This window comes from Eschrichtius robustus, chromosome 4 (genome assembly GCF_028021215.1).
Source record: "Eschrichtius robustus isolate mEscRob2 chromosome 4, mEscRob2.pri, whole genome shotgun sequence".
NCBI lineage: Eukaryota > Metazoa > Chordata > Mammalia > Artiodactyla > Eschrichtiidae > Eschrichtius > Eschrichtius robustus.
Window position 1 is genome coordinate 5,948,055 of NC_090827.1, and position 27,702 is coordinate 5,975,756.

Sequence of the window (27,702 nt, forward strand, 5' to 3'; positions counted from 1 at the left end):
AATACTGATTTCACATAGTTCTACTGGAAACATGTGCAGAACATATGGCTATTAACATTTACTTGATGATTGTCTTGTATTTAATGGCTAAGCAAGTGTAATGAAAGTCTTCAAAATGTTGAATTCATAAAAAAAACAGTGAGCAATCATTACCACATGGTGTGCTCTAATATCCACAGGGATGAATGTTACATACATCACTCAAAGTACGATAAAAACTGAGATAGTTCAGCTTTATATTATAAAGTGTTGCCTCCCTTTAAGAGTACAGTTTGATGTCAAATAAACATGTTTTCATTCAAATAGCTTGTGCAAGATAACAGAGCTTTATTGAAAGGAATTAACGAGTTAATGAAGAAAAATGGCGTCTTTTTAAAAGAGGTTTTCTTTCTGAAGAACAAAAGATCTTCAACTCAAAATATGTGAGAACCAATAGAGTTATCCAAAAACAAAATTAATTACAAAAATCTGGATCATTTTTATACAGTTGCAAGGAATAATTTTAAGTCATATCACTTGAATATTTAAAATATTACCAAAACAGACCAGTTTACAATAGCAGAACATGTAAAACTCTTAGAAATCAATTTAAAATGTATAGCACCATTATCAGGAGAACTAGGAAACATTAGAAAGAGATGTCAACGGAAAGTTAGTTGAGAGACATTTTGTTTCTTCATGGAAAAAGTTAAATTCATTATTATAATATGATGGTTCTTCTCAAGGTAAAATTCAGTGATATGAGACTGTCAACAAATACAGTATTTGATATCGGAACAAGTTAATTAATAATTTTAATGCAATACATTAATAAATAAGTCTGTAATTTAACTACCATTACTCCAAAGTGTTCATAGAAGAAAGTGCCAGTAAGTAGAAAAAATTCTGAAAAATGAATTATAACAAGGATGATGCATGCCCACTCAGGATTAAAGAATATCATAAAGCTATACTAAATAAAACTGTTACACTTACGGCAGAGTGAACAGATACATTAACGGTATAAATTATAAATTATAGACACAGAGTTTTGCAGGACAGATTGTTAGCTGATAAATACATACAACAGTCTTTCTGATGGGTTAATGCCCATAACCATGCTTATTGTTAAATATTTTGAATATCATCTTCTGGATTTGTGATTATTTGGCAATTTAATTTATGACTAAATAGCATTTAAAGAGGTTAGAAAATATTAATCACAAGAATTCTATTTGAAAAGCTAGTTAATAATTTGGAGGAAAAAATTAAAGATTTCTGACCCCAAAGTCAACAAAAAAACAATAACAAAATATATTTTAAACACTTTGGAATGTGTATTTACACTTTTAAATATAAATTTAAACCATGTAATTATATTCATTCTAGGATAAGTATTTTAGATTAATGGTTTGCCTGTAGTACAATTCCAGCAGAGAAAAAAAATAACTCGATAAATAACTTGGCTTGATGACTACAATATTGGGAGTTATTCCTATATAAATAGAACAAAACATTGGTTAAGAATCCGCCTGCCGGGTTTCCCTGGTGGTGCAGTGGTTGAGAAGCTGTCTGCTAATGCAGTGGACACGGGTTCGAGCCCTGGTCTGGGAAGATCCCACATGCCACGGAGCAACTGGGCCCGTGAGCCACAACTACTGAGCCTGCGCGTCTGGAGCCTGTGCTCCGCAACAAGAGAGGCCACGATAGTGAGAGGCCCGCGCACCGCGATGAAGAGTGGCCCCCACTTGCCACAACTAGAGAAAGCCCTCGCACAGAAACGAAGACCCAACACAGCCATAAATAAATAAATAAAAATAAATAAATAAATAAATAAATAATAATTAAAAAAAAAAAAAAAGAATCCGCCTGCCAATGCAGGGGACACAGGTTCGAGCCCTTGTCTAGGAAGATCCCACATGCCATGGAGCAACCAAGCCCGTGTGCCACACTACTGAGCCTGCACTCCAGAGCCCACGAGCCACATCTACTGAGCCAGCATGCCATAACTACTGAAGCCTACATGCCTAGAGCCCGTGCTCCGCAACAAGAGAAGCCACCGCAATGAGAAGCCTGCTCACCGCAACGAAGAGTAGCCCCTGCTCGCCGCAGCTAGAGAAAAGCCCATGCACAGCAACGAAGACCCAACACAGACAAAAATAAATGAATGAATAAATACATAAATACATAAAAATTAAAAAAAAAATTTTTAAAAAGCATAAAGAAATTCAGTGTGACCAATAAATATTTAAAATTTTCATCATTGAAAATACTATTCACTAAAAACCTTTGAAGCTATTTAAGACTGGGAAAAATTCTGTAGTAAGTAGGACCAAAGTGTTAATGTCTTTAGCATATCAAGTATTCTAATATACTAATAAAAGTTAAAATACCTATAGAGAAAAAAAAAAAAACCTATAGTGAAAATGAGCAAAGTCACATATCCAATGAACGTAACACAACTTTTAATATTACTTAAAATAAATAATAGTACTAATAACAAGGAGATTATTTTCAGCTTCATTATAAGGAAATTTGAAAAATATACTGATTTCAATGATTTTGGAGAAAAGTCAAATCAAAATATTTCTTAGTTTTTTACAATTATATCAGCCAGATACAATATACTCTATATATCCAGAATCCAGTATGCATCCAATGTATCCACATATAATCACTAGCCAGGCACTAAAGCATCAGGTTCATGAACAGGAAACGTTATCAGGCATTGGTGTAGAAAAGACAGATAAAGTGCTTGTGTAGTGTAGAGGGAAGCACCCAGTATTCCTGCCTGGTCATGGTGGTCTGCCATTGAACAGTTCTGTCACTTGCATGATGGCTCACTCTACCTCCAAATATTCAGTCTCCTGAACACTAAAATACAGGGCTTTGGATTTGATACCTTCGAGATACCCAACTCATATGTTAACGTGATTTTTGTTCCACAACATTTCGCAATTTAATTTACATCAAAAACTGTCATAGTTAAATTAAGTGAGGCTCCTGAAGCAAGGTAAAAAAAAAGAAAAAAGTCAGTGCAATCAGCATTTAAACAAAAATACAGCATTTAGAAGGTGGTCTCTGAAATTGAATCTGTTATTAGCCTCAGGGTGTTTTCAGTGTAGGCACCAGATGCAATATTTAATATTCTTTTTGCTCTCTCCTTTAATATTTAATGGATTTAAAGTGTTCTTAACTCAACCATTATTAAAATAGATGCTTTAGGTACCTAATTTCATAATGCACCATGCTGACTCCCAAACTTCTGTAACATAGATTAGGGGAACTATACTCGTTTTTTTTTTTCTTTCCTTTACATCATTTCCACTGCACATATTATTGCCTTTGCTTTTATAGCCTCTTTCTCCTTACTCCCCTCCCTCTTGTTGACCTGCCCCCCCAAACTTATTTTTGCTATTCTTTCTCAAACTTCAATTTTGATAATGGATGTTGTTTACTCAATTACGTCCTGACCTGGTATTCCACTGTTAACATTAACAATATCTGGGTATTTATAAAACTTTCAGTTCTGGCATAACGAATATGTGGCTTGCTATTATTACTATTTTTAAGACATTATGGCTTGTATCTCTGTAGGATGCTTTTGAAAATTGACACCATCTAAAATGTAATTCCCTTTTTATTACTTTTTTAATGGTGAATTGTGGTAATTTTTTGGTTTATTCCAAATGTATTTTGCCTGGGAGGGGTTATTTTTCCCCTTTTGGTTTCCCTATGTATTTCAAAATTGCTATTGATCTGAGAGCTACATATTTTTATCTTTTTTCAAAGAGTTCAAAACTCAATTTCTATGTTCTCAATGGACACTTCCATTTAAGAAAATAATAACATAATTTTAGAGCTTGAAAGATGAAGTTAACATTTCAACAATGTTCTGTAAGTTTTAAAAATGGAATAAAGTATATCTGAATATTTGGTTATATCCAAGTGTGTAATAATGCATTCACATTACAGATTATCCTGTCTCTCAAGATAACTATTATTTGGATATTTTAAAGTGATAACTTGTTTCTGATAGAAAATTCATTTTCTTTGTATCTATAAAGACAATTTACTGATGCACCAAATCTGAAGAAATCTATGAGGATATGCAGTAGTGTGAGTGTATAAAACACAGCGATTCAGAGGTCTGAGAACTCTCTTCAGATTTCCTGTGTTCTTCATCATCATAACTAACTTATCTCTGTTCAGAGGAAATAAATCAAACTTTTCTTCTCTTTGAATAAGAGAATGAGAAAAAGTAACAAATGAATTCCAAACGAAACATTGCAACGATAATTACTTACAGAGTAGCTTATATAAAACTACTCCAATTAATGAAAGTTAAGTTGAACAAAAATCTGTGTGGCTATTTATTGGTTTATAATTTTACTTGTATTTAAGGAAAATCAAGCAAATAACAGGTCTGTTGTTTTGTTATGATTGCCATGCACGAAGGAAAAATCTTCAATTTGCTTTTGCTTCGTTTTGAAGCAAATAAAACCAAGAGAGAATAAAACCTTAGAAAAACATTGGTAAAAGGTAAAAGATCAGGAAAACTAAAGGGATTATAAATAGTAAATATTCCTGTTTCAATCAAATTCAAATTTCATGGTCTAAATGAATTCCATCTTCTTCACTCCCCCCAATTAAAAAAGAGACAAAATATCAAAAAAGATTCATCAAATCACAGACAGAAGCATTTTAATTTCAAACAATTTTCCAGAAGCATTTACTGAACAACATGCTTTGTATACCCAGAAGCTGAGAGTCTGATGATTAAGTAAAAGTCATCATATACTAAATTTTTTATTTTCCCTTTTGAAGGTTATCACAAGTAGAGATAGAGTAGATCTTCACTTCAGCAAAGTATTGAATACATTTCATAGTATCATTATGGGATGCTGAATTACATAGGTTGATTCTGGACCAACCAAGTGCCCTTGCATCTATTTGAATAATTGTTCACATTTTCTATGCCAACAGCTATATCAACGTTGTCTAAGTTGCAAGCATTGTCTTAGATAGATATATACAAAATAATATATTGATTTGGGAATAACATGAATCTAAGTGGAAAAAAATGAATAAAACAGGGATTTTGAACTTTAACAAAAATAAAGATAAGATACTGGTTTAATTCTCAATTCAGAGAGTTCCCCCAATTCACAATAAAATAGCCTGACTTAACAGCATGATAGAAAAAAACATCTCTCCCACAAAAAAAAAACCAAAAAAACAAAAACAAAAGCACAAAATTAGATTCTAGATTGTAGATTTTAGAGTAACTAATGTATGTCATATTTAATAAGATGGGGGAAGAAAAGGAAAAGAAACAACTAATTCATTATTAATAACTTAAGTACTTTGATACAAATGTCATATCCAGAAGGAATTTTGAGTTTAGTTGGGGGAAAACCACACCTAGAGAACTGGGTTTTATTCCAAGCACCTCACTTCACAGGGAAGGGATAAAATGGAGTGCATTCAGCAAAGTTAGAAGATAAGTCATATGAATAATAGTTAATAAAATTTAAAAATGTTAGCTTGAGGAATATTTCCAGGGCTGCTCTGTAGAAAGAATATCAGATATTTTATGAAAAAGAGTGACAGAGCTGAATTAGCACCCATAATTGAAAGCTACAAGGAGACAGATTTTAGTTCAAAATAAATTAGCATGTTTTCAAGTAACACTGAGGAGTTTCATCCATTTACAAGCGGCTGCATGTTATTTAAAGTAACTTCCTATAAGCTGAATGACTATTTAACAGGCATTTTTGAGAGTATTCAATCAAAAAAGAATAATCATTTGATAAATGATGATTTTTAACACATCCAAAATATGTAGCATACAGTAAGTGAACTCTTATGTTAGAAAAGGAATACTTATGAACACTTATGATTTAAATTCTTATACACTTATTAGAAATTTTTATTTGATTTCAGGGGACAAGGGGAGTTATTTTCTTATGTTAAGAAAACTGGAACAATATTATTAAAAATAAAAAAATTAAAAAGTCATAAAAAAAAGAAAGAAAGAAAGAAAGAGAGCAACGAAACCAATAAACAGATCCACCAATGATAACAAGCACTAAAAACTATACTAAAAAAAATAAAGAAAAAAAGAAAACTGGAACATTTTGCCTTCTGTTTTTCCCAGTCATTCTCAAATTTTATGCTGAGTCAGATTTACCAGGAAAGTTGATTTGGTAGATCTGGGTCGTATCTGAAAATTTACATTTCTAACAAGTTCCTGATGGATGCTGGCAGAGTTGATTCTGGGACCACACTTTCTGATTCAATGCCTTAAGGAAGTGGGTTTGTTGTGTTATTGCTGACTTTCAAGCAGGCAAATGGCACCTAGACAACAGTGCAATCTGAGCTCCAGGTTATTATGCAGAAAGGCCAGCCTTTCCAAAATATGATTAAATGAAACATGATAAAAATTAGCTCCTGCACAAAATTATGTTAGATTAAAAATTAGCAAAATATATTTTTTAACTTTTAAGGTATATAAAGTTACTAACTTTATATTATTTCTTCATCTTATATCTTTTTCATTGGCCTCTTGTCAATACCAGATTAAGATCCAAAAGTTATTTATGGTATCCTCCACTGTCTCTCTGCTCCTTACCTCTTTAAACTGAGTTACTCCCTCTATTTCCCTGTAGGGTGAATACTTTCAATCCTTGAAAATATTGAAATAATTCTCAGGGTTTCTGAATAGTTATGTCTTTCCTCCTGCTTAGAACACTTTTATCCCTTCTTTTTGCTACCTAACACCAACGTTCTTTTTCAAGTATCAGCTCTGTTGTTTCTTCACTTACCCAACCCCAAAAAACCAGCTTGAATGCCTATCTTATGCATATCAACTGTGTCCTGCAGTTAACTCAAGTTTTTGCTTGATAAATTATCTCCCCGAATGTATAAGTACTAAATACTGTTGAAATCTCTGCACTAATACATACTTAAATAAAAGTATGTTAATATTGGAAGATTTTAAATATCTAAGCTTTACACAGGCATCTTGCTTCATAATTTTCAACTGCTGTCAGTTGTGGCTTAAACCAAAGATATTTTCTTCATTATGAACAGAATCACCCTGGCCTGAACAAAGGCGTTGGCTCCTTTTGGAATTTCTTTCACCGTAAATTGTCATTAAAGGCTTCCAAGCATCTTTCCCCAGCCAACTCAGAAATTAAAGGATTCTAATTAAAGAGATGATCCAAACAGACCCTCTGGAAGTTCTGTTCCTGTTATTTGTTTGGAGTTCACTCTCCCAGGCCTTGATTGTGGCTTGAAAGATTAAAGGTTAGATTTTCCTGTTCTGATATCAAGTATATACCATAGACAACAACCCACCCCAGGCATCACACATTCACATCCTCTCTGGTTAATGTCATTGCATTATTATTTTCTTTGTTCTTACAACTGCAGCAGCAAATACAATTTCTCCCACCTGCACAAAGTTTTCACCAATGTGGGTTACTTTTTATATGGAAACATTTTTCCTTATTAGTTTTATTCAAATTGTATATATATACATATATATATACACACACATACATATATATTTATACATGAAAGTATATATTTTTAATTTAGAAATATTGAAAATTCCTTCTAGAATATATATCTTTTCTATAACATATTTTTTTTCTAGAATATATATTTTTTCTAATTATATATTATAGACTATATTATATATATTTTGAATTTATTATGTGTATTCTCCGTATATTCTTATTATATGACTTATGTATAATTTCTAAATTTAAAAATGCTTAATATTGCTTTTTAAATAAAAATCAATATTCTTATGGCTTTTTATATTCAACTCTTTGATATGGAATTCTAGCCATTAGTAGAACAGTTGTCTATCCTGACTGCACTTTGGAATCATCCAGGAACCTTTGCAAATATCCATGTCTAGCACCCAATCCCAGAAGCTCTAATTCAATCTTCTAAAGGAATGGACCAGACATCTGTATTTTTATATGATCACAGATGATCCTAATATGCAGTCAAGATTTATACCCACTGCAAGATTTATACCCACTGACCCTAGAGTCAGTTTACACCTGTAATTCTCAAAATATTCTTTAATTGTTTAAAAGAAACAAACTCGACAGAAATATAAAACGTTTTGCTGCAGCTTTGTATAATGTTTCACCATGATGATACTATATATATGTTTTCTGTTGAGAGTCAGTAATATTTGTTACCATTTATAACTGGTAACAGGTAAAACTCCCAACAGATGATCATTTTGTTGCCAGAAATCAATTCAGTTTTCTTACATTCCTGATAACAGCACTAACACACAAATGGAAGTAAATAGTTTTGAGATCACTGCTATGCGCTGAATGTATTTCCCCCAGATTAATATGTTGGTGCCTAATCTCCAATGTGATGGTATTGGGAGGTACAGACTATGGGAGGTGATTAGGTCATGAAGATGGAACCCTCATAAGTGGGATTAGTGCCCTTACAAGACGAAATGTGAGAGAGCTGGCTTTCTCCCTCTCTCTCCCTCTCTCTCTGCCATGTGATGACATAATGAGAAGACTGCTATCTCTGAATCATTAAGAGAGCTCTCACCAGACAACAGATCACCTTGATGTTTCATTTTCAAGTCTTCAGAACTGTGATAAATAAATGTCTTTTAAGCCACTTAGTCTATGGTATTTTTATTATAGCAGCCTGAACTGATTAAGACAATCATTTTTCTACAATTCGATCAGTAAAAAAGAAATAAGCCACAGTAGCTTCATTTAGAAGCTCAGTAATTCTACCAGTTGGCACATAATTCAAAAAATAGCTGAGTTTATGTCTTCTACTGGTGTAGCATCTTATATCCTATAAACTTAGGTAATTTCAGTAAGATCCTAGTCTCAGCAAATCTCTATTATTAATAGTAATAAAACTATTAGAAAAATAAGATAGTCACAAAATGAATACAAAAATTATTATGCTTTTCAGTAGTAAGCACTCATTCAGAAGAATACAGTTTTCTACAGTAAAATCTGTTTTTGTAATTATCAGCAAATATTAAAAAAATAAAATGTTGAGGTCAACCCTAGTAAGGATTGAGGAGAGATGGAAGCTGCTTCAAAAACCTTATTTTAAAGACTGTAAATAGGAAATTCCATACCTGGAGTGTATTTTACATGAAATAATTAAATAAATAATGTCAAAAACTTTGATGTTTATGTTATGTACAAAAGCTCTAAGAAGTTTAAGTTGTTAATCATTAAGTTTCCTAACATATCAAAAGAGATAAATACCTTTAAGAAAAATTTAAACTACAAAGTTCTGTGATTTATCATTAAGGTAAATTCATAATTGAAGAATGACTTTTTCTGAGTCAGATATTGCATACTAATTCACATCATACTAAACTTTCAAAAAGGGACTTGGCAAGAAATTTTGGAGCTTCAGTTTTAGTATTTTTTTTCTCTTGGAGGATGAATATTCAGTCACTTAATCATTCTGTAATTGTTTTATTCAACATTCATCAGCAGCAGCAATAACATTACATCTGCTCACATCTCATGTTTTCCAACTAGGTAGACAAAAGAAAGATCTAGAATTAAAATAATTCCTAAGAATCATGCTAAAATATTTTACAAAAATAAATATGCTGGTACAAGCACTTTCAAAACTCTTTGGAATTATCTATTAGAGCTAAATATATGCCCACCTTACAATTACACTCCAAGAGAAATAAGTGCATATGCCCAACAAAAGCCATACACAAGAACTTCTTAATAGCCCCAAACTGGGAACAATTCAAATATACTTCATTAGCAGAATGCATAAAAATTGTGAATTTTGTGTGACAAAACTTTAGAGTAATAAGAACAATATGCTTCCTCTACATTCAAAAATGTGGATAAATATCACAGACATAGTGTTTAGCAAAAAAGAAAGAAATCCATATATAAAAGACTTCTTACAGTAGGATTCCATTTATATGAAGTTCAAAAGCAAAACAAATTAATGGTGAAAAACATGGAATAGTAATTACCTACAGAAGGTAGTATGGATTCAAATTGGCAAGAGGAATCTTCGGGATTGCAGGAAATATTTTACATTATAATCTGAGTGGTAGTTCTGTGAGTGGATACATATATAAACGTGTATTTGAATGTACAGTGATGACCTATGTACATTACTGTATCTAACTTACCTCAAATTAAAAATTGATGTAGTTAAATATTTTTCCTGAACAACACAGTCTAGTTACTCATAGCAAAATTTTGAGAAATAGTGTTCATACATGGCCAGTTTGTGATTTAAATCCTGTCTCATAATTCTTAAATTATCATCAGCATTCTCTTTCTAGAAAAAAATACCCTAGAATAAGAGACTGGATTAATAATACTTTACCATTTGTTACTACAACTAGATATTAAGCCAGAGTTTTAACATTGTTAGTTTCAAGAGGTGGCAAAGTCAGCTGATGTGTATAGCAACAATTAATTCTAAAAAGCCACTAGAGCAGAGTTCCCTGAATTGTGTTTCCCAGAATATCAGATGGTGTTCAAAATTTTCTATAGTTCATTTAGTTGGGAAATTCTAGGTTAAGCAAAGTTTAGAATATTTCTCAGATTTTAATATGCTCTTGTGCATTGTGGATTTTCACAGAAGTACAATATGCAGTTTTCTCCAAATGACTTGGCCATTAGAATCCATTTTCAGCAGAAAATTTCTCAGAAATAATTTCTCAGGGGCAATGAATGTAGACTTTTGGGAGGTGGATAAGGGATTTTATTATATCAATCAAAAAGAAAAATCCTAAGATCTTCAGGAACAGTTTTCCAGAGAGAGAGAGACACTGAACACAGCAAGAAGTTTTAATCTATAGTGTATAACCCAATTATATTTATCATTTTAAGGGGGTGATTATAAAGATGGACTTAAACAGTAGGCTGATATTTCACATGGAGAATTAAAAGGAATTGCTTTTCTTTGGGGGGAACACATAGTTATTTGGAATCCCAAGTTTTGAAGAAAGAGTTTTTATATAGGAACTGAAAATCTAGTAGAATTGGTAAAAATATTGTTGTGATGGAAATATTTTTACACACAATACACAAAATACATGCATGTAAGTACTTTGACGGAGCGTTTTAAACAAATTTATCAAAAAAGATATCACTAATGTGTAGAGTCCCTACCTACTCTTAGTTAGAAGATGAGAATTCTATTTGCAAATCTATCACTAATTGATTTTAGCAACTTGGGCATTTAGCAATTAGGACTTGAATTTTTCATTAGCCAAATGAATGTATTAGACTTGTAGACAGATCAGATACACTTCAACTTTTAGTGAAGTTTTTGTAACTTATGTATAAATAAATGCAATTAGGTGTCAAAAATTTAATTTTTTCCCTTGGAAAAAAGCTTTTAGAATTGTCCTCAATTTATATATATATATATATTTATATATATATATATATATATATATATATATATATATATATATATATATATATATATATATATATAAATTATAAATTTTATTCACATATCTTAAATATCTGTATTGTTAAAATAAACTTAGGGCTTCCCTGGTGGCGCAGTGGTTGGGAGTCTGCCTGCCAATGCAGGGGACACGGGGTCGCGCCCTGATCTGAGAAGATCCCACATGCCGCGGAGCAACTAGGCCCATGAGCCACAACTACTGAGCCTGCGCGTCTGGAGCCTGTGCTCCGCAAAAAGAGAGGCCGCGATAGTGAGAGGCCCGCGCACCGCGATGAAGAATGGCCCCCACTTGCCGCAACTGGAGAAAGCCCTCACACAGAAACGAAGACCCAACACAGCCATAAATAAATAATAAATAAAATATTTGAAAAAATTTAAAAAATAAACTTAAATGATAAACACAAAAAGTGAAAGTCAACAGTATTCAGTTGATGAAATGGAATTGATACAATGAGTGACGTAATGTTGAAGCTGTGTTAACACTTGGCCACATGCTTATGGTACTGATAGGAATGTAAACACAGTAAGGTTAAATATCTTTTATTTTCATATTCTTCAAAGATAAAATTGTAGTTCATTTTTAAGACTTGTTAAAAATCTAGTATGATGTGATAAAGCAAGAGATATTTTTCTCGTCACAATAGTTACATGTTCTCTTACACTTTCTTTTCCTAAATGGAGTTTTAATTCCTTCTTTTAAATGCTATATCTGCTATTTCTGGTTTGCATATCGTTAATCTTCTCAGAGAAGTGAGTTATAGAGATCATATACTAGGGAAATACTATTTTAGATCTTAAATCGGGTGTGACCGATTAATTTTAGTGGCTCATAAACTAACTGCAATAGATGAATTCCTAAATTTTTTAACAATGAACAATCTATGTTTTGGAATTACATGAATGTTTATATATCACAGTAAATATGTAATTATATATTATAAAATATATTACTATATATAATTATAAATATACAAACATATATAAATACACATGCATACATAAAAATATACAGATATATCTTTAGGTGTACAGTAATAAAATATAGCATTATTTTAGTCATATCTAATTTGTGCTAATAGTTATAGCTTTCAATTATTGTTTACTTAAACATTTAAAACTTCTGCCCAAATGCAGACCCTTTTGTATTCACATTGTTTTCTATGAAATCACACTGACGAAGTTAACAGTGGCTTTACTGACCTTGAAATTTTACAGTAATATAAATACTTCCATAAAATAATTTATATACTTTGAAGTACTTATAAAATGTACAGAACTTTAAAAACCAAATATTAAATATATGTGTGTGTGTATATATATATATATAACAAACAATGGGCAAAGAGATTTTAACAGATTTCACAAAATAAAATTCTTGAATGGCCAGTACACAAATGAAAAGATGCTCAATGTCACTAGTCATCAAGAAAACTCAAATTAAAACTATAATGAATAAGACTCCTCAGAATGGCTAAAATTAAAAACGCAGAAAAAAGCAAATATTTCCAAAATGTGCAGTAACTGAAATTGTATGCATTAATCTTGAGAATGTAAAATTGTACATCTACTTTAGGAAAAGTTTTGGTAGTTTCTTATTCGAGGAAAAATACCTACCCTACAAACAAGCAATTCACTGCTATCTATTGACCCAAGAGAAATGAAAATATACAAACATGAAGGATTTATACAGGAATGTTCTTAGCAGCTTTATTTATAAGAATTCCAACCAGGTTTTCATCAATAGGATCTGGATTTTTAAAAAAAAACACTGTGGTATATTCATATTCTGGAATACTATTCAACAATAAAATTAAATATATTATGGAGAAGCTCAATAACATAGATGAATCTCAAAAACATTATAATGAGTAAGAGAAGTATTACACAAATCTGCACATGTGGCATGATCCCTTTTACATGAGATTTTAGAATGGACAAAACTATATTATGGTGAAAAATATCAGAACTTTGTTTGCCTCAGAGGGAATGGGGTCAGAGACTGCCTGGGAAGCGGTGTGAGGGAATTTCCTTGGGGAATGATGACATTCCAATCTTGATACACCTGTATCTAGATGCCTGTTTCACAAATGTACACATCTGTCAAAACTCAGAGAATGAAGACATAAGTTTTGGGTTTTCCACTGTATGGATAAAGTATTTTAAAATAATAAAAAAAATTCTAAATAAATATTAACTCTAGTTAATGATATAGTTAAATCTAGTTAAAGTAAGAAAGAAGAGATTAATGTCTATAATATAATTTGAAATTAATACAACAGTAAGATAAATTAATAAATGGAAAGAGGGATGGAGAGGCACACAAACACACACATAAATATGTGAAAATCAAACATAGCAAAATATTCATTGATGTCTTGGTTACATGGGCGCACACTGTAAAATTCTTTCAAATTTGCCTGAATGCTTAAAATTTCATTCTAAAATTTGGGTAAAAATAAAATATAAGGGATACATAATTCCCTTCAATAATTTCCTAAACCTTCATACAATTAAGACAAATGTTTATATTACTTCAAAGCATATATTTTTAAAATATAAATTGTTGTATTTTTATTTACTTGTTTGTTTTGGTAATGTCAGAACACTTGTTTTTGTTAGGTCTTTATAGAAACTTAGTTGGCAAAATTTCCTGAGGACGTATAAACTGGCAAATAATAGAAATATATTCTTTTGAAATACTGTATCATGTGGACATTTCAATGACTGACCTTCATTACCACAGGAATTTTTCAGTAGATGAGGTAAATATTCGCAGAATAACTTGCTGAGAGCTTTATTCAGATTGTGTTGAATCTATAGATCAAGTTGGGAAGAAATGTTATCTTGACAATATTGAGTCTTCTTATCTATGAACATAGGATATCTCTTTATTTAGTTATTTTTTGATTTTGTTTATTTTGTAGTTTTCCTCATAGAGATCTTGTACATGTTTTGTTAGATTTATACCTGAGTATTTCATTTTTGTGAGTGCTAATGTAAATGGTATTATGTTTTTAATTTCAAATTCCATTTATTCATTGCTGGTAAAAAGGGAAGTGATTCACTTTTGTATATTAACCTTGTATCCTATGAAATTTCTACAATCACTTATTAGTTCCAGGAGGTATTTTGTTAGATTTTGACTGGAAAGTCCAGACCAGACCCACATATATATAGTCAGCTGTTCTTTGACAAGAGAACAAAGACAGTACAATGGAAAAAGATAGATCACTACTCAAACTTCAGAATTAGTGAATCATTTTCCTACATACTAACAATGAACATGTGGAATTTGAAATTGAAAAGACAATACCACTTTCATTAGCACCCAGAAATATTAAATACTCAGATATAAACCTAACACAATATGTACAAGATCTATATAAAGACAACTACAGCACTCCAATGAACAAAATCAAAGAACTAAATAAATGGAGAGATATTCCATGTTCATGGATATAAAGGCTCAATATTGTCATGATTTCAATTCCTCCCAAGTTGATCTATATGTTCAATGCGACTCCAGTCAGAATCTCAACAACTTATTTTATGGATAATGACAACTGATCCTAAAGTTTGAGAGGAAAAAGACCCAGAAAATGCTACACAATATTGAGAAAGAAGGAGGTGTGGGTACTGACACGAATGCACTTAGGACTTATCATAAAGCTACAGTAATCAAGAGAGTGTGGCATTGGTGGAAGAACTGACAAACAGCTCAATGGAACAGAGTAGAGTCCAGATCAGACCCACAGTAATATAATCAACTGATCTTTGATGAAAGAGCAATGGAGCAAAGATAGCTTTTTCAACAAATGATGCTGGAACAACTGGACACCTACATGTAAAAAAAGAAAAAAATGAATCTAGACAGAGACTTGAAACCCTTCACAAGAATCACCCAAAATGAATCTTAGGCCTATATGTGAAATGGAAAACTATAAACCTCCCAGACGGTAATAACACAGGAGAAAATGTAAATGACCTTGAGTATGGCAATGACTTTTAAAATACTACAAAAAAGGCATGATTCAGGAAAGAAATAATTGTTAAGCTGAACTTCATTAAAGTTAAAAAATGTCTTCTCTGCAAAAGACAATGTCAAGAAATGAGAAAACAAGTCACAGTCAGGAAGAAAATATCTGAAAATAGCACATCTGATAAAGGACTGTTATTCAAAATATACAATGGACTCAAACTCAACGATGAGAAAACTAATAACCCAATTTTAAAAATGGGCAAAAGACCTGAGCAGACACCTATACCAAGAGAATATACAAATGACAAATAAACATATAGAAATATGTTAAACGTCATATGTCTTTAGTGAATGGCAAATTAAAACCACAGTGAGATACCACTATATGTATATTCGAATGGCTAAAATCCAAATAGTTGGCAACACCAAATGCTGACAAGAATGTGGAACCACTCTCATTTATTGTTGATGAGAATGCAAAATGGTGCAGCTACTTTGGAAGACAGTGTAACACTTTCTTATAAAACTAATCATACCCTTCCGTATGATTCAATAATCACACTCCTTGGAATTTCCCCAGGTGAGTCGAAAACTTATGTCCACACAAAAACCTGCACACAGATGTTTATAACAGTTTTATTTTTAATTATCAAAATCAAGCAACCAACATGTCCTTCAGTAAGTAAGTAGATAAATAAATTGTGGTACATCCAGACAATGGACTATTATTCAGTACTAAAAAGAAATGAGCTATCAAGACATGAAAAATTATGGAGAAATCTTTAGTGCATACTACTAAGTGAAGGAAGCCAATCTGTAAGGGCTATATTCTGTACGATTCCAACAACGTGACATTTTGGAAGAGGCAAAACTATGGAGACAATAACATGTTAGAGTTTATGGGGAGTTATGGGAGAGAGAGATAAATAGGCAGAGCACAGAGTATTTTTAGGAGGATGAAATTATCCTGTATGCTACTACAATGGTGCATACAGGTTATTATTCATGTGTCAAAATCCATAAAGTGTAGAACACCAAGAGTGAAGGCTAAGGCAAACCATGGACTTCAGGTAATAATGATTTGTCACTGTAGGTTCATGAATTGTAACAAAAGTACCATGTGGTGCAGGATGCTGATAGTGGGGGAAGCTTATAGACGTGGTGCCAGGAAGTATATGGGCACTCTCTAGACTCTCTACTCGATTGTGCTGTGAACCTAAAAGTGTTATAAGAAAATACTCTATTTAAAAATTGGGAAAGAAGCCCTTTAGGAGAAAATAAAACCACATTGCCACCATTGCTGATAGCATATGTAAGTATCCTTCTGACAGGATGTTGAAAATAGACATTTTTTGTTGGATGGTTCTACCAATTGGTAGTATAATGACTGACAGCCCAATCTTTGAATGGGCCATTTGTTTAACACACACAACTGATAAACTCCCAATCACGTTCAGACAGACTGGTGGCTAGTTCAACTTGTATGATCTTCAATAAAGACCTTTTCCTCTCAGGCACTCACTTTTCCCATCTGTATTATATGCTTTTAAAGATGGATTGAATATTTTCTACTATTTTATAGCTCTAAAACCACTATCTCTCAGCTCATATACAGGGAATCCGACGCCAGAAATAAGCAGTAAGCAATATTAAACTAATCGTATTCTTTTCAACTGTGATCTATACACCATAGGGTTTTTATGCCTTAAACATGTTGAATGTCAAGCTCATAAATCAGAATAGTTCTTTTCATTTATAACACAGAGCTTTGCTAATTGAATTCACAATAGAATTTTAATAATGGAAGATGTACAAAACAACTTATAATTAGTTTACACATTGAAGTAGTGAATACAAATATTAGGTTGTGGTATATTAATACTAATTTACCTCATTTGCCTGTTCTTAACTCATAAGCCTTTTTTCTACATGTACATGTTTAGAGTAACCACGCTGAACCCTGTTATAAACTATGACACCTATATATATTTTTTTTAACAGGAGGTAGTATAATGTGCTTAATTAGTGGTAGATCTGGGTCTATCAGTAGTTTGTTTTCCTTAGCAAACTGATGTGTACTAGCACATTCTTTCCACAGAAATGAGGAGAAAAATACAACTATATCTAAAGATAAGAAGGCTTTGGAAGTTAATCAAAAGTCAATCAAAATGAACAGTAATGACAAACCTGTTTAACCACATCTAGGTCCTAATATTCTGGTGCTTCTTGATCAGTAAAATAATCAATAACTGTTCAGGGAAACAGGAATAAAGCCACTGTTTTTCAACTATCTATCTATCTATATAAATTTTTTAAATTATTGAGTTGGGTAAGAGAAAGCATTGTGGCTCAGGTCACTTGAAATTCATCCCAGAGTGGTAAAAAACATCATAAGTGCCCAAGACTAGCGCATAAACAGAGTTTTCTGGAATCCTGACAAGCTTGGTTCTAATAAACTATATGAATTTGATTTATTTGACTACTTTGTTATATTTTATTGAACAGATGTAAGTAGAATGCTAATGCATCCCATTTTTAATATTTCAAAACTTCAAATCTTCAAACGAAAGCAGTTATAACTACTACTTTTTTTTTTTTTTTAAATTATTTATTTATTTATTTATTTACTTGGCTGCACCAGGTCTTAGTCGCAGCATGCGGGATCTAGTTCCCTGACCAGGGATCGAATCCTGGCCCCCTACATTGGGAGCACGGAATCTTAACCACTGGACCACCAGGGAAGTCCCATAACTACTACTTTTAAAGTTTTACAAAAAATATTTTAATGTAGGGTCATAGAGGTATAAGGGGACAGACTTTATGCATATCACCCTACACATCTGTAATAATAGTACTGCTTTGAGAATTCATTCTCAAAAGGATCAAATGACTAGTAGGTTCTTATCTTGAAGATTTTAAAAGTTAGATATATCCCTTTATTGACTTATTTTTGGTAAGGAAAGTGATTTAGTCAACCACATGCCGATTTCCCCCAGATTAGCAAATATTTCCTGGTGTAAAGGAATAAACATGAAAGCAACACATTCGAAGGTCGACAAAACATTTTTTTCCTTAAAGTTCTAGAAAGTACAAAATTAAGCAGTAAAAGGTAGGATGAAGTTATACCTATGCACTTGGTTTGCAAATCAACTTTGAAATACACATCATTAGTTTAGGCCTTAGATACACTTGATGGTGACTCTGACCTCCTGATACAGGTGGTACTCCCCTTGTGTCTTGGGAGACAATCCCCCTCATGTTTTTGCACATCTCCTGAGCAGAGACACTGACTGTCATTTGCTCTGGAATCTATTCAAGGATGTTTGTACAGCAAGCAGCTTTGAAACACAGAGATAATGTCCCCTTCCGGAGCAAAGGCAAGTGTATACACAGCCTTAGAAGACAGAGATTGTATCTCTAATCCAAGCAAAGGGCAAGACTACCTACTGTCCAGTATCCTAAAGATAATGTCTTCTTCTGGTGCAAAGAACGGCCCATATGGTGTCCTTCAATGCACAAATCTTCTATATCCTATGGTGTATGCTGCTATAACATAGCCCTCTTTGCATAGCCCTGTGGAAACTAGGCTTCAGGCACTAGCTCAATTAATAGCGGAACTTCATTTATCAGAAAAAAATAAATAAATGTTCTCCTTTTTCAAACATAATTTTTGGATTAAAAAATCTGATTTGCATTTCTCTAATAACTAGCAATGTTGAGCATCTTTTCATGAGCCTTTTGGCCATCTGTATGTCTTCTTTGGAGAAGTCTATTTAGATTTTCTGCCCATTTGGATTGGGTTGTTTATATATATGTAAATATATATAGATAGATAGATAGATATAGATATAGATAGATAGAGAGAGAGAGAGAACTGTATGAGCAGTTTCTATATTTTGGAGATTAATCACTTGTCAGTTGCATCATTTGCAAATATTTTCTCCCATTTTATAGGTTGTCTTTTCATTTTGTTTCTGGTTTCTTTTGCTGCGCAAAAGCTTTTAAGTTTAATTAGGTCCCAACTGTTCATTTTTGTTTTTATCTCCATTACTCTAGGAGACGAATCCAAAAAGATATTGCTGCAATGGATGTCAAAGAGTGTTCTGCCTACGTTTTTCTAGAGGAGTTTTATAGCATCTGGTCTTACATTTAGGTCTTTAATCCATTCTCAGTTTATTATTGTGTATGGTGTTACAGAATGTTCTATTTTCATTCTTTTATGTATAGCTGTCCAGTTTTCCCAGCACCACTTATTGAAGAGAGTGTCTTTTCTCCACTGTATATTCTTGCCTCCTTTTTTGTAGATTAATTGATCATAGGTGCATGGGTTTATTTCTGGGTTTCCTATCCTGTTCCACTGATCTATATTTCTGTTTTTGTGCTGGTACCATACTGTTTTGATTACTGTAGCTTTGTAGTATACTCTGAAGTCAGGGATAGTGATTCCTCCAGCTCCATTCTTCTTTCTCAAGATTACTTTGGCTATTAGGGGTCTTTTGTGTTTCCATACAAATTTAAAAAATTTTTGTTCTAGTTATGTGAAAAATGCCAAGAAATGCAAATCAAAACTACAATGAGGTATCACCTCACAACAGTCAGAATGGCCATCATCAAAAAGTCTACAACTAATAAATGCTAGAGAGGGTGTGGAGAAAAAGGAATCCTCCTACACTGTTGGTGGGAATGTAAATTTGTACAGCCAGTATGGAGAACAGTACGGAAGTTCCTTAAAAAACTAAAAATAGAGCTACCATATGATCCTGCAATTCCACTCCTGGCCATATATCTGGAGAAAAACATAATTCAAAAATATACATGCACTCCAATGCTCATAGCAGCACTATTTATAATAGCCAAGACATGGAACAACCTAAATGTCCATAGCCAGATGAATGAATAAAGAAGATGTGGTATATTTATACAATGAAATATTACTCAGCCATAAAAAGAATGAAATAATGCCATATGCAGCAATGAACGGGCCTATAGATTATCATACTAAGTGAAGTAAGCCAGACAGAGAAGGACAAATACCATATGATATCTTTTATATGTGGAATCTAAAAAAAAAAAGATATAAACAAACTTATATACAAAACAGAAATAGACTCACAGACATAGAAAACACTTATGGTCACTAATGGGGAAAGGTGGGGAAGGATAAATGTGGAGTTTGGGATTAACAGATACACACTATTATATATAAAACAGATAAACAAGGACCTACTGTATAGTGCAGGGAACTATACTCAATATTTTGTAATAACTTATAAGGGAAAATAATCTGAAAAATAATATATATGTATATGTATAACTGAATCACTTTGCTGTGCACCTGAAACTAACACAAAATTGTAAATCAACTATACTTCAATAAAAAAATAAAACATAAAAAGTCAGAGATTTATTAATAATAATCAATCACTAAGATATATATGGAATAAATATATCTATATATTAATTAATTAATTCCTTAACATTTACTTAATCAATCATTCCACCATGATGTCTTTACTTCCCTCATCACGACCATTTTTGCTCTTACATAATGGTCCAAATCGCTTCTTGACCTCTGCAAAATACATTAACATTTTAAAAGGCCTTCCCTTGAACATGCTGGAAGCAGTAAAATATTTCAGATGGAATGGCAAAATTTTTAGTCAGTCAGGAAATAATGCTCCTGGGTTTGCCTGAAGGTTTCTATCCTCTGAGCAGTCACGGTTTTGATATGTTGTTTAATGTTTTTCTCCTTCCCTAGAGTTCTCTCCTGTCACTCTTCACCAATCCACATCTATCAATCTTTTAATACCAAAAGTAAAACATCACCTCCCACAAACGACTTCTTTGAATTATAGTGCACTGCCATGCATAGCAACACTCTCTGGACTTATTAAATTATGCAAACTCTTTGCTCCATTTGCACGGTAACTACTTTCATAGACTAACATTTTGATTTAGGAAGTAAAGGGATAGTAATGCAATTTTGGTTTTCTCTGCACTATAAAGCTGGGCATCACATTCTCTGGCCACACAAACATGTAAGCTATTTAAGATCTTTCAGTGGTCCCACTAGGTATACTCAAAGAGAACTCCTTACTGTTCTCATAAGATCTTCCCTCTAGCTTGGCTTTGATTACCAGTATCAGCAAACAATGTAGCAGTGCGATCAGTGCCGAAGGTAAGAAAAAGGATGTTAGATAAGGCACCGACCCTAACAGGATTTACAGTGAACTGACTAGGGTAATATGCTGAAATATTAGTACACGCATATTACAGGTTTGTGACTACAACAGGAGTTTTAATTGTGATAGGAAATTATGACTCAGCAGGAAACAGAGAGGAGAAAGAAATACTGGATGAAAGAGAGGAAGAAAAGTCTAGGAATGGAAATGAAAAAAAAAAAAAAAAAATACCACGACAGTAGAGGAAAAGAAGCCCAGAATTTGTGGTTAGGTGATAGGAGTTTATATTCTAGTTCTCTCTTTATTGGTGAGAACAGACTATGGTTATGCTGAGATAGCAAACAACTCCCAAGTCTCAGTGGTTTAAAACAGAAGATTTTCCCTTCATTTCACATTTCAATTTTAATAATATCATTTGGATAAACAGGAATAATACTCCCTGCATCGCAGGATTATTGTAGAATTAAATTACAACAATGTATATGAAAGTACGTAGTGCAATATAAGTATGCAATGTTCACTAATTGCCAGTGTGTTTCACTCATCCTAGTTATTTAGACACTTGGGATGATTTAAGCTGACACCACCTTGATCAGATGCTGTTTGTCATGCTAGAAGAAAAAGAGAATTCAGGAAGATTTTACAATTGGGATCAAATGTTCAGCCCAGATGCATTTCATGTCACTTTTTACAGTTCATTAGCCAGAAGTAGACACATAGTCACATCAACCACAAAGGGACCAAGACATAAAATCGTGCCTTACTACTATGTGATCAGAATGCAGAGAGAATAGGAAATACACAGCACACAGGTCAAATTACTACAAAAATTACTCACTGTGGAATGGGCATTAAGATATATAGACTCTGTATTAAATCCTAAATCCTGCTTCCTAACATTATAAGGGTGTTGTATTAAACAATTACTAAACATTTTTGAAGCCCAATTTTCTCATTTATCAAATGGTAATAAAACCACTTATGACATGAAAATCTTCATATAATTAAACCAATGTATAGAATAAAGCTAACAGAGTACCTGGTATACAGTCAATGCTCTGTGAGACTAAGTTCTGTATGGGCTGCTCTGAGTATACAAATTCTGGAGATGGCTTAAAATTGGGGAGATTTCAGGGAATTTTCTCACAAATGCACATGGCAGCCAATAGTTACTACTATGCTCAACACCCAGATTCCTAGCAACAGACCAGCAGTTAGGGTGGTGACTATTGCTTCCTAGTGAGACTTCATTGGGAGACTGGCCTAAACCAGAGCTACAGCAACCTTCAGAAGAAGGCATCCAATCTGGCCAAGAAAATGGAGGTGGGAACATTGTGGTTGTGCTTATGGAAAGGCAAGAGGAACAATCTGAGATAACATGAGATGTTTCTCGTTGAAGTTAATGTCACATTGCTTTACTACCATCATCATCTTTATGCTTTTCTGGTCCCTCTTCCACATCTGTTGTCTACCTATGCTTTTATCTACCTCTTACTAATCTCATTGATTCTGTCTGTTCCCCTCTCTTCTCCTTGGGAAAGTAACTTTTCCTCTCTGATTTTAATAATATCATTTGGATAAACAGGAATAATATTCCCTGCATCCCAGGATTATTGTAGAATTAAATTACAACAATTAATGTATATGAAAGTACATAGTACAATATAAGTATGCAATGGTTATTTTAAAATAATAATGAAGGAAGAGCCACTATTTGGATTTGCATTTTGTAATTGTATTTTACAATTTTACAGTGCTAATGAATTCCTACTCTTAAGTTCAATAAATACTTGTTGGGTAAACACATTGGATGAAACACAGGATCAGCTCCCTTAGATACATACTATGGACTATAATTAAGAGTCTATAATTAGCATGATGGATTTATGTTACTCATTTTTATCTTGAGACAGACAAATATATTTGTAATCACATTTGTGTGTATATAGAGTTGTAAATGATATAACTATGTACATATATGTTTATAATTATATCTACACTATTTCTATGTAATATGACAAATAATTCTCACATTTCAGTTTTTGCTCCCAAAAGGGGATTCACTATACAGTTAACACACAAATATTTGATAAAAATGAATTCTGTATATACATTTGTCTGGATTCAAAGTACAGACAACTCTCTGGGGAAAATGTGGAGATTGGCTAATCAGAACTCAGTATCTATCATATCTATTATTTTATAGTTTTGTAGTTAATAACTAATATTTAATACTAGTGACATCTATCCAAAGGTTTATAGATGTTATTATTCCTTGCAATTTAAATAAAGCCATGTAGGTTAAAAAATAACAAATAAGAGGAAATCAATTTATGTAATGCTATTAAAATAATGTATTTAAAAAATTTACTAAGTATAGCTCTATTGATTTTACTCTAGTAAAATGATAGAAAAAGAAATTATTTCTGACTTATTATTAATTATAATAATATGATATAATTATACATGTATATCATCTTGATTTAAGCCTTATTCTAGCCAACAGATGGAATCATTCATTCTACATATATTTGTTTCTTGTTTACCATGTGCCACAAACTGTTCTAGGTGCTGTGTTATAGCAAGATGAATAGTAGCTTATATCATAATGGAAGGAAACATCCAACAAACTAATAGATAATTAAAATAGATATCTTGCAAATAGTGAGGTATTCTATGAGTGGAAATAAGAAATAGAGACACAGACATAGAGAACAAATGTATGGATACCAAGGGGGGAAGGGGAGGTGGGATGAACTAGGAGATAGGGATTGACATATATACACTATTGATACTATGTATAAAATAGATAACTGATGAGAACCTACTGTATAGCACAGGGAACTCTACTCAATGTACTGTGATGACCTAAATGGGGAGCAAATCCAAAAAAGAGGAGATATGTGTGTATGTATAGCTGCTTCACTATGTGGTAGTGTAGAAACTAACACAACATTATAAAGTAACTATACGCCAATAAAAAGTTTAAAATAAACAAATAAATAAATATGAGAGAAGAGTACAGAAGAAAACATTTTACAAAACTATTTAGAATATCAGTAAGAAGACTAGAAAAGGCCCTTCCTGTTTAAGACAAAAAAAAAAATGGACATAAAAAGTTTAGAACCTCTGGGACTAATTAATAAAAGCTTATTTCCTAGCAAAAAAGAAAAAAAGAAGAAAGAAAAAAGAAAGAAAAGAAAAGAAATCAAACAGGGGATCTAGGGAATGTCTATGTTTGTCCCATTTTCAATTATGGTTTGGGAAAGCCTAACAAAGTAGCATGTTAACCTAACTGGAATGAAAGCAGTGGAAAAAGGATGACCAGGTAGCCCTGGGATTCAAACAGTGACTGATATAAACAAAAATAAATAGTATAATGAGATTAGTCTTCAAGGTCTTGGGGAAGGAAAAGTAGATCCCAGTGGCTGGGTCAGGGGTTGATAGTGTGTGGAAAGTATCTGGTGGGACACTGCAGGAACTTGCACAGCTCAGGGTGCTTCTTTATTCCTGTCAAATACACACGCTTAAACACACACGCACACACACACACACAAAGTCACAGAATGCCTCTTATAGCTTCATGTCACCTCTGTCTCACGTCATTTGAAAGTTAGGTATTACATAGCATTCTCTGCTATCTGCTTCTACATACTAGCAATCATGTATTATTTCTAATTATTTCGGGCTAAAGACACAGAGATGGAAAAGATTGGGAGGTGACTTTGATCATTTTGGGTGGGTATTAGTCTTTCTAAAACAGGTTTAACTCATTGTGTTGTTTCATTTCCTTAAAGGTTTCTTAAATCACACAGCAGTGCAGGATAAGAAATTTATCTTCAACGTCCAAATTTAATTCAAAATTATTTATAAATAATACATAAAAATCTGTGGTTTATATTTAGCAGGGGAACAGTCAAAACTCCTAGTCATGCATTCTACCTGTCATTTTTCTGCCATCGATTCAATTAAACAGTATCTACTATATTCATGGCACCAGGAATGAAAAGATTAGAAAGGCACAGTTTCTGACCTAAGACACATAACATAGGGCAGACACAAAGCATGGAATAAATATTCACTGGGTCTGTAACAGTATGAGTCAATATGTTGAATTAATAATGTGTTTTGAGAGCATTCATAAAGGAGTTATTATTTCTAAGTTTGGGGCATTGATAAAACTTATTCTTAGCCCAAGAAGTAGGGGAAACAAATGATATTTGAAAGATAGTAGAACGAGGCCAATTCTCCAATTGTATTTATCCAGACTGAACACTTTAATAACTTATTTACTTTTACATGAGACTAAATTTCTACAATGATTTTTGACATTGAAGTATATTTTATATTTTACTTATTTTCTTTTATTCCTATCAAATCTATCCTGCATGTTATACCCTAGCCTATTGATATATTTAATAAATATATGCATTCAGAAAAATCTTTTAACATTCTAAGAATTTTTATTTCTCATCTATAGAATGAAAATAGATACGTCTTCATCAGTTTGTTTTGAAGATTAAATAAAATAATACATTTAATAGCTTAGCCTAGTGTCTGGCACATAAAAATCCCAGTAAAGGTTAGCAATTTTATCAAAATACAATAATGTGATGAAAGAATTTCAGCAAAAATAAATGTCACTAGCATGTATTGAATGTAAGGGAGAAAATCAATATAGTTATGTTTATTTCAAGTGTTTTTTAAAAGACAAGTAGCATAAAAAATTTTAAAATACATATGTTCTTTTCAAAATCAGCATTTTTGTCTTTTTTCAGTTCTCTAGGAAAACCAAAATGTATTGTAAACTTATTTGATTGAATAAAATGTTGCTTCAGTATCTTATTTGCAGTATCATGATCTGTTATTAAAATAAAAGCACTAGCTTAATTTATTGTAAGTATATAATCTATATAATTTATAGAATTCCTAAATGTCAACTTATTCTTTTCTTGAAAATATTTAACATAAATAAATGAAGTATTTTCTCAACATTAGACAACACAAAATTATGATTTTTGATGAACTTAAAATGTCTAATGATTTTTGTAAAAACAAAAACTGCCAAACTATATCTCTAGATGGTACAGACATCCTTTTCTGTTTATCTTTATGACAAATTCAAGAACATAACAGTATTGTTTTATTTTGAAAAGTTCTAAACTTAAAATTAATATCAAAATAATAGAAAGCATCTGGGTGATTAGGTCTTAACATATTTACTGATTTTTATAAATCCTTTACTATTACTTCACGTGAACTTTTAATGACATATTTTTAAAATAACCCATCTCTATAATTTGTTAAAAAGTATTTAATTCCCAAAGTTGTAAGTTTCCAAAAGTACTACCATTTCATGTTTTAAAATGTGATTTTTATGTAAATTATATTCTGAAAGCATATTCTGAAATAAGTGCTCCTAAGTGAGTAGTAAACCAGACAACCAATAGTTTAGTTCATAACCGCTAGACACTAGGAGCAAGTCCAGATGGGTACTGTACCTTGTGTCGCAATCTTATTAGAGGCTGATAAGATTTAAGGCCATATTCTGCTTCTTTGGTTGGCCTTCCTTCTGACTCCAGAAAAATGAATCCAAGAATCAAAACAGCTGACCAGCACTTAAACATCCTTATTGCTTTTCACCTGTGAAAATTAACATTGCAAATAATCAGAAAATACATTCTATACTGAATAAATGTATCAGGAAATATTCAATAGCAAATAGAAATCTTCATAGATCTAATCAAAACCTGGCAGCAGTCGCCAACTGAATCCATAATACATAAGAATCTCTGAATAAAGATTATCGTTTTGATCATAACAAATATCGTTTGTTTTACTCATACAGCTTTACACAACATTGAATAAGTAGAAATTTAGAGGCCAATAAAAATGTATTGAGGAACAATTAATAAACACATGTTGAAAGAAAATTTTTTAAAAAGAGAGAAAACATTAAACAATGATAAATTTTCTAAGCATCCATACAGAATACAATTATCAATATGTTTTTAAATCTCAAACTCCTCTTTGAGTATATTTGATGAGTAATGCTTAATAAAACTATAGCTA

At 32.3% G+C, this 27,702-nt stretch overlaps 1 protein-coding gene across 3 annotated transcripts in view; it reads right to left on the minus strand.

Annotated features, from left to right (window-relative positions):
* The window catches only part of FSTL5 (follistatin like 5), a 706,899-nt gene extending 679,642 nt beyond the window's left edge, over window positions 1–27,257 (minus strand). For all 3 annotated transcript variants that reach the window (XM_068542031.1, XM_068542030.1, XM_068542029.1), the window contains exon 1: window positions 27,132–27,257. In XM_068542031.1, coding sequence (XP_068398132.1) covers window positions 27,132–27,257 — 126 coding nt within the window. The remainder of the gene's footprint in view (window positions 1–27,131) is intronic.
* Window positions 27,258–27,702: the final 445 nt, after the last annotated feature.